At 56.3% G+C, this 13050-nt stretch overlaps 1 protein-coding gene across 1 annotated transcript in view; it reads right to left on the minus strand.

Moving 5' to 3' along the window:
* Positions 1–1233: 1233 nt before the first annotated feature.
* Positions 1234–13050, minus strand: part of LOC139239365 (transmembrane protein 151B-like) — a 36864-nt gene continuing 25047 nt past the window's right edge. Inside the window, exon 2 of the mRNA XM_070868041.1 lies at positions 1234–2664. Coding sequence (XP_070724142.1) covers positions 1234–2664 — 1431 coding nt within the window. The remainder of the gene's footprint in view (positions 2665–13050) is intronic.

Below are 13050 nucleotides of genomic sequence, written 5' to 3' on the forward strand. Positions count from 1 at the left end.
CTCGACACTGTCCCATCAAACACTCCCAGTGCAGGTACAGCGGGTTAGATACAGAGTAAAGCTCCCTCAACACTGTCCCATCCAACACTCCCAGGGCAGGTACAGCACGTGGTTAGATACAGAGTAAAGCTCCCTCTACACTGTCCCATCCAACACTCCCAGGGCAGGTACAGCGGGTTAGATACAGAGTAAAGCTCCCTCGACACTGTCCCATCAAACACTCCCAGGGCAGGTACAGGGGGTTAGATACAGAGTAAAGCTCCCTCTGAATATTCCCTCAACTCCATTTACTTGATTTGCATCCTGTGCATGTTCCCATTATCCAAGAAATGTTCTCAATCTCAGTTTTGAAAGCTCCAGTTGACCCACAGCACTTACAGCTTTTTGTTGGCAGGGGGGAGGGGGGAGAGAGTTGCAGATTCCCAGCACCCTTTGTGCGAAGAAGTGCTTCCTGACATTACCCCTGAACGGCCGGGCTCTGGTTTTAAGGTGGTGGCCCCCCTTGTTCTGGACTGCCCCCACCCGCGGGAATACAATCTGTGTTTACCCCATCGCATCCTCGCATCATTTTCAACCGGCCTGGACGAGATTCCCTCTGGGCCTTGTAAACGCACGGGGGGGGGGGGGGGGGGAATATAGGCCCAGTCTGGGCAAAGTGGCCTCAATTAACCCCCTCATTGTGCTGTTACCACGGGCAATACATCCTATCATCAGCTGTCGGTTTCCCCACCTCCCCCCGGTGTCCAGTTAGTCCCGAGCCGAGGCCTGTGTAGCAGGCCCGACATTCAGGAGGGATTGTTAGCTCCTCATTTCCCCCCCCCCCCCCCCACGGCCCGCTGACCCTCTGTCCACCGGTGGTCCTCAATCGAAACGTCGCAGTTCGCCACTTTGGAGCAAGTGAATGTTGCCGGGACTTTGCCCCCGGTTGTGTGGTGTGGGGGTGGGGGGGTGAATGAACATCTTTTCCCGGTGAGTCGGTTCGTCGGCCTGTGCGTCCTGTTGCGTGATTCGGTAAACGAGTTCGTGGCGCCGGTGATGGGGCGAGGGAGAGGGTGGGGGAGGTGGGGGGGGGGGGTGAAAACGGAGAGCGTGGTGGCTCGATTGTCAAAAAATGTGTGCCCTCTCCCAGCCCCCGGGCCGCTCCCTCCCCTCCCCTCCCCCACCGACCCCCCCCCCACACACACACACACACACACACACACACACACACACACACAGTTCAAAGTTCAAAGTTCACAGCCGCGTGTCCGGCCCCAGCCCCTCCCGTTGCCGGGGCTGGTGCCCCTGGCAACCGTCGTCCGCGTGCACGATGAGGCGGGGGAAGAAGATGGCGTCCTGGTAGGAGGGCGGCTCCTCGGCCCCCGTGGCCACGCCCGTCGCCGCGGCCAGGCCCGGCTCGTCGCCCACCCGCCCGCTCAGGCTGCGGAAGAGGCAGGCCCGGCCCGGGCCCTGCAGGCGGCCCAGCGAGAAGCGGCTGCGGCTGAAGGGCAGGCGGGGGGCGCCGTGGTGGGGGGGGGCGTGGGCAGCCGAGGGCTCGCGGGCGGGCAGCGAGCAGCTGCTGACCGTGCGGCGGCAGCGGTGGCAGCGCTGGAGGTAGGCCGGGGAGTGGGCGGAGGAGGAGGAGGCCAAGGAAGCCTCCATCAGCATGGCCTCGGAGTAGCTGGGCACCAGCTGCTGGTTGGAGCGGATGTGCCACTCGAGCTCGGTCATGTCGACCGTGTTGACCCGGGCGATGCCCCGGCGCCCCGAGGCCCCGCAGAAGCCCCCCTCCCCCGGCGTGGCCGCCCCCTCGTCCAGGCCGAAGAGCTTCTCCACGTGGTAGTGCACGCCGGCCGTGCGGTATTCGGCCAACACCCTCAGGGGCCAGGACAAGACCAGGAAGGACAGGCCCCAGAAGGTGCAACGGGACACGTACCAGGGGGGGCTCTTGGGGTCGGAAAAGGCCACCATGTGCTCCTTGAAGTCCACGTTCTTCAGGTGCATGCCCTCGCGGGCCTCCAGGTAGTCGTCCAGCCCCTCGTTCTCGCTGAAGAAGCGGGCGCGCTGGGTCAGGTATGAGGTCTCCGACTCGGCGCTGGCAAAGCTGAAGCACTTGGTGAAGCGAAGCTTGGTGGCAGGGTGGGCGCCCAGGCCCAGCAGCTCCTTGGAGACATCCTTCACCCCGTGCTGGGAGTAGTCGAACTCCGACTCGGACAGGTGGGTGTTGACCCGCTCGTGGTAGACCTGGGTGGTGGTGTAGGCGTCGCCGTTGCGATAGCGGGTGACCTGCCGCGTGCGCCGGACATAGTGGTAGCTGATGGCCTTCCACCAGATGCAGGGGGTGGCCAGCTGGAGGCGCTGCACCCGCTCGTAGACACTGTCCACGTCCACCCGGTGCTGGGTCTCGTTCTTGGCGAAGCAGTGCCAACACTCCACCAGGTAGACCACGTACAGCATCACCAGGAAGGCCAGGGGGATGTAGACGTAGCCGCTCGAGCACGGGCTCTCATGGTAGATCATGGACTCGCCGCCGTAGGGCTTGTTGAAGGCCAGCCGGGTCACCGTGGACAGGTGACACCAGGTCATCGCCCCAAAACAGCCGTACATCAGTAGCGTCAGCACCAGGCATTTCCAGTGGGACTCACGGCACAGCGATCCGCTCAAGGACTGCTTCATCGGCCACTGCTGCTTTGTCGACATCCCCGGGAGTGGAGGGGGTTGGGGGGGGGGGGGGGGGTGGGGTGGGGGAAGAGACAAGCAGAAAAAAAGAGTTTAGTCACAACATTGCACTGCACTTATTCCCCCGCTCTGCAACGTTCTACCGTCAGTTGTATTCACATCGCGCCCGCTACCAAAACGTCACAAGGCGCTTGGCAGGCAAGACAAATAAACTTGGACACCACGCAAGAGGAGAATGCGGCAGGTTACCAACGCCTGGTGGGGTTTTGAAGGGGCGTCTTAAGGTAGGAGAGAGGTGGAGAGGTTTAGGGAGGGAGTTCCAGAGCTTGGGGCCCCAGGCAGCTGAAGGCACGGCCACCGATGGTGGAGCGATTATAATCAGGGATGCTCAGGAGGGCAGAATTAGAGGAGCGCAGACATCTCGGGGGGTTGTGGGGCTGGAGGAGATTACAGAGATAGGGAGGGGGGGGGGCGAGGGCCATGGAGGGATTTGTAAACAAGGATGAGAATTTTGAAAACGAGGCGTTGCTTAACCGGGAGCCAATTTTGGTCAGTGAGCACAGGGGGTGATGGGTGAGCGGGACTCGGTGCGCGTTAGGACACGGGGCAGCGAGCACAGGGGGTGATGGGTGAGCGGGACTCGGTGCGAGTTAGGACACGGGGCAGCGAGCACAGGGGGTGATGGGTGAGCGGGACTCGGTGCGAGTTAGGACACGGGGCAGCGAGCACAGTGGGTGATGGGTGAGCGGGACTTGGTGTGAGTTAGGACACGGGGCAGCGAGCACAGTGGGTGATGGGTGAGTGGGACTCGGTGCGAGTTAGGACACGGAGCAGCGAGCACAGGGGGTGATGGGTGAGCGGGACTCGGTGCGCGTTAGGACACGGGGCAGTGAGCACTGGGGGTGATGGGTGAGCCGGACTCGGTGTGAGTTAGGACACGGGGCAGTGAGCACAGGGGGTGATGGGTGAGTGGGACTCGGTGCGCGTTAGGACACGGGGCAGTGAGCACAGCGGGTGATGGGTGAGTGGGACTCGGTGCGCGTTAGGACACGGGGCAGTGAGCACAGGGGGTGATGGGTGAGTGGGACTCGGTGCGAGTTAGGACACGGAGCAGTGAGCACAGGGGGTGATGGGTGAGCAGGACTCGGTGCGAGTTAGGACACGGAGCAGTGAGCACAGGGGGTGATGGGTGAGTGGGACTGGGTGCGAGTTAGGACACGGAGCAGTGAGCACAGGGGGTGATGGGTGAGCAGGACTCGGTGCGAGTTAGGACACGGAGCAGCCGAGTTTTGGATCAGCTCTAGTTTATATTGGGTAGAATGTGGGAGGCCGGCCAGGAGTGCATTGGAATAGTCGAGTCGAGAGGTAACAAAGGCACGGATGAGGATTTCAGCAGCCGATGAGCTTGCTGTTACTGAAGAAAGTCAAGCTCATGTTGAGGACAATTAGAGGTAAATTGCTGTTATCGAGGAGCAAGACACATCTTTGAGGACAACTAGAGATTAATTGATGTAACTGAGGAGTAAGGAACATCTTTGAGGACAATTAGAGGTAAATTTCTGTTGCTGGGGAAAGTTTGGAACTTTGAGTTCAGTTAGAGGTAAATTGTTATGCCGGGGGATATCTGAATCCAGCTTGTAAATCGCGGGCGGCTCCCTGAGGGAACAGGCAAGCGATCAGATCTTTGTTCCTCCTAAAAGCTGTGGCAGGTTTATTATTATGGCATATGAGCCAATCTGGTGCTATGCCCATTAACCCATGATGATTAAAGAGGTTTATCCATTGATTACTGCACCTCCCGTGGCATTGCTCAAAGTCACCCAGAGATTGCAGGGTTGGCCTGGGCTGTGGGGCAGGATTCGGAGGTACGCAAACTACTGGGAGGAATTGGATACAAGTCTGTAAGATCATTACCTAGAGACAGTGAAGGCTTCTGCGAAATATGAGCCGATTCAGATTTGGTTTTCGTCTCATAGTCCAAATGTCAGATGCAACACTTCATGTATACATCACCACAGGCAGTGGGTGAGGCCAAGACCATTGCACCTTTTAAGAAAAAATTGGATAAATATTCTATGTTTGGGATTGATACAGGGCTATGGGGAGAGAGCGGGGCAGTGGGATTAGTTTGGGATTGATGCAGGGCTATCGGGAGAGAGCGGGGCAGTGGGATTAGTTTGGGATTGATACAGGGCTATGGGGAGAGAGCGGGGCAGTGGGATTAGTTTGGGATTGATACAGGGCCATGGGGAGAGAGCAGGGCAGTGGGATTAGTTTGGGATTGATACAGGGCCATGGGGAGAGAGCAGGGCAGTGGGATTAGTTTGGGATTGATACAGGGCTATGGGGAGAGAGCAGGGCAGTGGGATTAGTTTGGGATTGATGCAGGGCTATCGGGAGAGAGCGGGGCAGTGGGATTAGTTTGGGATTGATACAGGGCTATGGGGAGAGAGCGGGGCAGTGGGATTAGTTTGGGATTGATACAGGGCTATGGGGAGAGAGCGGGGCAGTGGGATTAGTTTGGGATTGATACAGGGCTATGGGGAGAGAGTGGGGCAGTGGGATTAGTTTGGGATTGATACAGGGCCATGGGGAGAGAGCGGGGCAGTGGGATTAGTTTGGGATTGATACAGGACTATGGGGAAGAGAGCAGGGCAGTGGGATTAGTTTGGGATTGATGCAGGGCTATCGGGAGAGAGCGGGGCAGTGGGATTAGTTTGGGATTGATACATGGCTATGGGGAGAGAGCGGGGCAGTGGGATTAGTCTGGGATTGATACAGGGCTATGGGGAGAGAGCAGGGCAGTGGGATTAGTTTGGGATTGATACAGGGCCATGGGGAGAGAGCAGGGCAGTGGGATTAGTTTGGGATTGATACAGGACTATGGGGAGAGAGCAGGGCAGTGGGATTAGTTTGGGATTGATACAGGGCCATGGGGAGAGAGCGGGGCAGTGGGATTAGTTTGGGATTGATACAGGGCCATGGGGAGAGAGCGGGGCAGTGGGATTAGTTTGGGATTGATACAGGGCTATGGGGAGAGAGCGGGGCAGTGGGATTAGTTTGGGATTGATACAGGGCCATGGGGAGAGAGCGGGGCAGTGGGATTAGTCTGGGATTGATACAGGGCTATGGGGAGAGAGCTGGGCAGTGGGATTAGTTTGGGATTGATACAGGGCCATGGGGAGAGAGCGGGGCAGTGGGATTAGTTTGGGATTGATACAGGACTATGGGGAGAGAGCAGGGCAGTGGGATTAGTTTGGGATTGATGCAGGGCTATCGGGAGAGAGCGGGGCAGTGGGATTAGTTTGGGATTGATACAGGGCTATGGGGAGAGAGCGGGGCAGTGGGATTAGTTTGGGATTGATACAGGGCTATGGGGAGAGAGCGGGGCAGTGGGATTAGTTTGGGATTGATACAGGGCCATGGGGAGAGAGCGGGGCAGTGGGATTAGTTTGGGATTGATACAGGGCCATGGGGAGAGAGCGGGGCAGTGGGATTAGTTTGGGATTGATACAGGGCCATGGGGAGAGAGCGGGCAGTGGGATTAGTTTGGGATTGATACATGGCTATGGGGAGAGAGCGGGGCAGTGGGATTAGTTTGGGATTGATACAGGGCTATGGGGAGAGAGCGGGGCAGTGGGATTAATACAGGGCTATGGGGAGAGAGCGGGGCAGTGGGATTAGTTTGGGATTGATACAGGGCTATGGGGAGAGAGTGGGGCAGTGGGATTAGTCTGGGATTAATACAGGGCTATAGGGAGAGAGCAGAGATTAGTGTGTGATGATGTGGTGATGAGCTATATCGGAACTGGGGGGGTGGGGGGCGATTGGGAAAGAGAAGGATGACTTGCATTTATATAGCGCCTTTCACGACCACCGGATGTCTCAAAGCGCTTTACAGCCAATTAAGTACTTTCAGAGTGTAGTCACTGTTGTAATGTGGGAAACGTAGCAGACAATTTCCCCTCCGACAGTGCGGCGCTCCCTCAGTACTGCCCCTCCGACAGTGCAGTACGGCACTCCCTCAGTACTGCCCCTCCGACAGTGCAGTACGGCACTCCCTCAGTACTGCCCCTCCGACAGCGCAGTACGGCGCTCCCTCAGTACTGCCCCTCCAACAGTGCAGTACGGCACTCCCTCAGTACTGCCCCTCCGACAGTGCAGTACGGCACTCCCCCAGTACTGCCCCTCCGACAGTGCCGCGCTCCCTCAGCACTGCCCCTCCAACAGTACGGCGCTCCCTCAGCACTGCCCCTCCGACAGTGCAGTACGGCACTCCCTCAGTACTGCCCCTCCGACAGCGCAGTACGGCGCTCCCTCAGCACTGCCCCTCCGACAGCGCAGTACGGCGCTCCCTCAGTACTGCCCCTCCGACAGTGCGGCGCTCTCTCAGTACTGCCCCTCCGACAGCGCAGTACGGCGCTCCCTCAGTACTGCCCCTCCAACAGCGCAGTACGGCGCTCCCTCAGTACTGCCCCTCCGACAGCGCAGTACGGCGCTCCCTCAGTAAGGCACTGGGTGTGTGTCCCCTTTATTTTTTGTGCTCAAGCCCCTGGAGTGGGACTCGAACCCACAACCTTCTGACTCGGAGGCGAGAGTGCTGCCCACTGAGCCACGGCTGGCACTGGGAGGAGAGCAAAGTACGAGAGAGGGGAGAAATAACAGGAATATGATTGGATCACAGGATGGTGGCCGGGGGGGGGGGGTGGGGGCTGGTGGATCAGACCAGATTCACTGATCAGATTCGATTCACACCTTCGGATGAATCTTCTTAGCCCCTTTGCAAGTTCCGCTTCGGTTTGTGGACTGGTCCTCCGCGATGTGCCCATACCCCCTCTCCACATCCTCCCCCCCCCCTCGGCTCAGGACCCTCAGAGAGAGAACGCACACATTCACAGCCTCCCCTCCCATACAGCCCTCGAGTCCCGCTGTGTCAGTGAGCATGCTCGCCCTCGTTAACGTGCCAGAGGTCCCGCACCGCGCGGCTGAGGCAGGGGCGGCCCGTGAGCTGCGAATCGCCACAAGGTTGCCGGACCGCGAGCCCCCGCGGAACCGTCAGCTCGCCCTCAACAACTCCCCCCCCCACCCGCGGGTTTCCAGCAACCGCCGCGTTAATCGCCCAGCAAACGCGCCGCCAAAAGTGAAGCCCGGCAATTAACGGCGTAAGGACCCCTTTCAACCCTCCGATCGCAGTCTTTGAAAGAGTTACAGAGTTGGTGAAGCCCGATGGACCTCAGGACCCAAAATTGTCTTCCACCACCCCCCCCGCCACCGCCTCCTCACGACCTGTTACCGCCGCAAATCGGCGGCCCCCGACGGCCCACCAGGCTCACAACCACCTGCCCCATCGTGGATCCCCCGAACCCAACTGGCCGGGGTTTTATTGAGTCTTGTGAACATCACCTGACTGGCTAAGCCCCTCCCAACTCAACAGCTCTCCAATTATTTTAGTTTGACCGTTTAAATAAAGTGCCTTCTTATTGAAGGGGCGCCCAAACCGACAAATAAACAAATTAAACTTTAGACATCAAGTGGTCCAAATTAAAATTTGGTTGCCGGGGGTGATGATGGACTCCAGTCCCTCCGGCGCCCACCTCTCGCGGAAGGCCGCGAGCGTACCGGTGGACACCGCGTGCTCCATCTCCAGGGACACCCTGGCTCGGATGTCACCGCGGAAGAGAGGCAGGCAGTCGGGCTGAACGACTCCCCTCGACCGCCCGCTGCCTGGGCCGGCTGAAGGCCCCCTTGGGCGTGCCCAGGAGCAGGCCTACGAGGAGGCCCTCGGACCTGCCCGTTGCAAAGCCGTGAGCAGGCTCGAGGGGCTGAACAGCCTCCTCCTGCTCCAATACAATGCGTGGGCAGATCAGAGCGAGGAACAGGGAACAGGAAAGTGATTGTTGTGGGAGATACTGATTCCCCGGCCCGCTGATTGGAACAGAGAGTGGGGGACGTGCAGGAAGGCAGAGGGAAGGCGGGACTCCTGCTTAAAGAGCACGTTCGTCATCCTACAACAACAACAACGTACATTGAAAGCAGCGTGGCGGCCCCGACCTGCCAGAGACCATCAGCGGCAGGTCGGAGCCATAAAAGGAGCAGCCAGCAGCCTCGGGAGCAGTGTGGAGGCATGCCTCTGCAAAGTAGGTGAGTGGGCAAACACATGGCAGATGCAGTATAATGTGGATAAATGTGAGGTTACCCACTTTGGGGGCAAAAACAGGAAGGCAGAATATTATCTGAATGGCGGCAGACTGGGAAAAGGGGAGGTGCAACGAGACCTGGGTGTCATGGTTCATCAGTCACTGAATGTTGGCATGCAGGTACAGCAGGCGGTGAAGGCGGCAAATGGCATGTTGGCCTTCATAGCGAGGGGATTTGAGTACAGGAGCAGGGAGGTCTTACTGCAGGTGAACAGGGCCTTGGCGAGTCCTCACCTGGAATATTGTGTTCAGTTTTGTTCTCCTAATCTGAGGAAGGACGTTCTCGCTATTGAGGGAGTGCAGCGAAGGTTCACCAGACTGATTCCCGGGATGGCAGGACTGACATATGAGGAGAGACTGGATCAACTGGGCCTGTATTCACTGGAATTTAGAAGAATGAGAGGGGATCTCACAGAAACATATAAAATTCTGACGGGACTGGACAGGATAGATGCGGGAAGAATGCTCCCGATGTTGGGGAAGTCCAGAACCAGGGGTCACAGTCTAAGGATAAGGGGTAGGCCATTTAGGACTGAGATGAGGAGAAACTTCTTCACTCAGAGATTTGTTAACCTGTGGAATTCTCTACCACAGAAAGTTGTTGATGCCAGTTCATTGGATATATTCAAAAAGGGAGTTAGATGTGGCCCTTACGGCTAAAGGGATCAAGGGGTATGGAGAGAAAGCAGGAAAGGGGTACTGAGGGAATGATCAGCCATGATCATATTGAATGGCGGTGCAGGCTCGAAGGGCCGAATGGCCTACTCCTGCACCTATTTTCTATGTTTCTATGTACAGTTGAGTTGGTGCAGGAGGGCGATGGCAGTGAAGAGGGACATCACCACGGTCCAGGTCGGTGATTGGAGCGTGGGCAGGTACAGCAGGAGCGGCGAGATCGGGGTGAAGGAGCGGCGAGAGTTCGGGGCCAGGGGCCCAGGGGCAGCACGGGCCCAGCCCACACTGTGCGATATGTGTGCGCGCACTAGGTCCGTGCAGCAGAGCAGGTCTCCAGTCGTCCTGGTTAACCCTTGCCACTGGACCAAGACCTCGCTCTGTCAAGCCCGTGTGGTGGCTGGTGTGCAACGGTCACCCCGCGTTAAAAAAACCCACCCACAGGCATCTTCCACCCTTCAGGACGTAGATCGGGATCCGGAACATTAGGTCCTTCATTGAAACACCTGTGAACTCATCGCTTTTTTGGCCTGGAAGCAAGTCATCCTCGCTTCGAGGGACCGCCTATGATGATGGCGACATTTTATATCGCATCTTTAATGTAGTCAAACATTCGAAGCAACATTCCCCTTAAGCTGCACACGGCTACCTCACTGACCTTTAAATAGGAAAAACCGCGCCCGCGATGCATTTAGAAAGGTTCGCGCAGCCCCCTTAAAGGGGCCACACACCCAAAAAACTATTAAAGGGAACACTGATCGTAAGGTGCGTCACAGCAGCGTCATCGAACAGAATTGGACACCGAGCCACATCAGTAGAGATCAGGACAGCGTGGTCAAAGAGCTAGGTTTTAAGCAGCCTCTCAAAGCAGGAGAGAGAGGTAGAGATAGTGAGAGGTAGAGAGGTTTAGGGAGGGAGTTCCAGAGCTTGGGGCCCAGGCAACAGACGACAAGGCCGCCGATGGTGGAGCGATTATAATCAGGGATGCTCAGGAGGGCAGAGTTAGAGGAGCGCAGACATCTCGGCGGGGGGGTTGTAGAGTCACAGAATCACAGAAATTTACAGCACGGAAGGAGGCCATTTCGGCCCATCGTGTCCGCTCCGGCCGACCAAGAGCTACCCGGCCTAATCCCACTTTCCCGCTCTGGGTCCGTAGCCCTGCAGGTTACAAGTGCACATCCAAGTACTTTTTAAATGTGGTGAGGGTTTCTGCCTCTACCACCCTTTCAGGCAGTGAGTTCCAGACTCCCACCACCCTCTGGGTGAAGACATTTCCCCTCAAATCCCCTCTAAACCTCCCCCCAATTACTTTAAATCTGTGCCCCCTGGTTGTTGACCCCTCTGCCAAGGGAAACAGGTCCGTCCTATCCACTCTATCCAGGCCCCTCATCATTTTATACACCTCAATCAGGTCTCCCCTCAGCCTCCTCTGTTCCAAAGAAAACAACCCCAGCCTATCCAATCTATCCTCATAGCTAAAATTCTCCACTCCCGGCAACATCCTCGTAAATCTCTGCACCCTCTCGAGTGCAATCACATCCTTCCTGTAATGTGGTGACCAGAACTGCACGCAGTACTCCAGCTGTGGTCTAACCAGTGTTTTATACAGTTCAAGCATAACCTCCCTGCTCTTGTATTCTATACCTTGGCCAATAAAGGCAAGTATCACGGTTGTAGGGCTGAAGGAGGTGACAGAGATAGGGAGGGGTGTCGGGCTGGAGGAGGTTACAGAGATAGGGAGGGATGTAGGGGCTGGTGGGGGTTGGAGAGATAGGGAGGGCTGTAGGGGCTGGAGGAGGTTACAGAGATAGGGAGGGTGTAGGGGCTGGAGGAGGTTACAGAGATAGGGAGGGATGTAGGGGCTGGTGGGGGTTACAGAGATAGGGAGGGCTGTAGGGGCTGGAGGGGGTTACATAGATAGGGAGGGGTTGTAGTGGCTGGAGGGGGTTACAGAGATAGGGAGGGGTGTAGGGGCTGGAGGAGGTTACAGAGATAGGGAGAGGTGTAGGGGCTGGAGGGGGTTACAGAGATAGGGAGGGGTTGTAGGGGCAGGAAGAGGTTACAGAGATAGGGAGGGGTGTAGGGGCTGGAGGGGGTTACAGAGATAGGGAGGGCTGTAGGGGCTGGTGGTGGTTACAGAGATAGGGAGGGCTGTAGGGGCTGGAGGGGGTTACAGAGATAGGGAGGGGTGTAGGGGCTGGAGGGGGTTACAGAGATAGGGAGGGGTTGTAGGGGCAGGAAGAGGTTACAGAGATAGGGAGGGGTGTAGGAGCTGGCGGGGGTTAGAGAGATAGGGAGGGGTGAGGCCATGGAGGGATTTGAACACAAGGGTGTGAATACAGGGGGAAGAGGTGTTGCTGGAGCGAGTTACGAATAACATAATTGATCAGAGAGAGGAGTTTATTGTGGGCGAACACCTCAGGATAAGTGACCATCAGATGATACCGTTTAGGTCCAGTTAGAAAGGAACAGCATCAGTTCTGGGGCCCCAGACTGGATTAGGGCAGGTTTCAGAAGAAAAGGGAGTGGGGGCGGGGGCAATGGTGAGGGAGATATTTGGCCCCCAGGATTCCAAAGTGGTTAACTTCACATTTCTCCACATTATATTCCATTTTCCATGTCCTTGCCCATTCACTTAGCCTGTCTATATCCCCTTGAAGCCTCTTTGCATCCTCCTCACAACTTACATTCCCACCGAGCTTTGTATCATCAGCAAACTTGGATATATTACACTTGGTCCACTCATCCAAATCATTGATATAGGTTGTGAATAGCTGAGGCCCCAGCACCGATTCTTGCGGTACCCCACTAGTTACAGCCTGCCCACCCGAAAATGACCCGTTTATTCCGACTCTCCGTTTTCTGTCCATTAACCAATCCTCAATCCATGCTAGTATATTAACCCCAATCCCATTTCATTTAATAACCTCTTGTGTGGCACCTTATCGAATGCCTTTTGAAAATCCAAATACATCACATCTACTGGTTCCCCCTTATCTGTTCTGCCAGTTACAACCTCAAAAAACTCTAACAGACTTGTCAAACATGATTTTCCTTTGATAAATCCATGCTGACTCTGCCCAACCTTATTATTATTGCCTAAGTGCCCTGTTACCACATCTTTAATAATAGATTCTGGCATTTTCCCGATGACTAATGTCAGGCTAACTGCTCTGTAGTTCCCTGTTTTCTCTCTCTCTCTTTTCTTATAATGGGGTTACATTAGCTACCTTCCAATCCACAGAAACCGTTCTCGAATCTATGGAACTTTGGAAGATGACAACCGCTGCATCCACTATCTGTATAGCCACCTCTTTCAAAACCCGAGGACGTAGGGTATCGGGTCCAGGGGATTTATCGGCTTTCAGTCCCATTAATTTCACCAGCATTATTTTATTTGACTAAAACGAATTTCTTCCAGTTCCTCATTCTCGCTCATCACTTGGTCTCCACGATTCTAGGAAGTTATTTGAGACACAAAAGAGGGGGGGCGAAATTGCCCCTTGCCCCATTTCAGGGGCCA

The sequence above is a fragment of the Pristiophorus japonicus genome, chromosome 27 (genome assembly GCF_044704955.1).
Source record: "Pristiophorus japonicus isolate sPriJap1 chromosome 27, sPriJap1.hap1, whole genome shotgun sequence".
NCBI classification, from domain to species: domain Eukaryota; kingdom Metazoa; phylum Chordata; class Chondrichthyes; family Pristiophoridae; genus Pristiophorus; species Pristiophorus japonicus.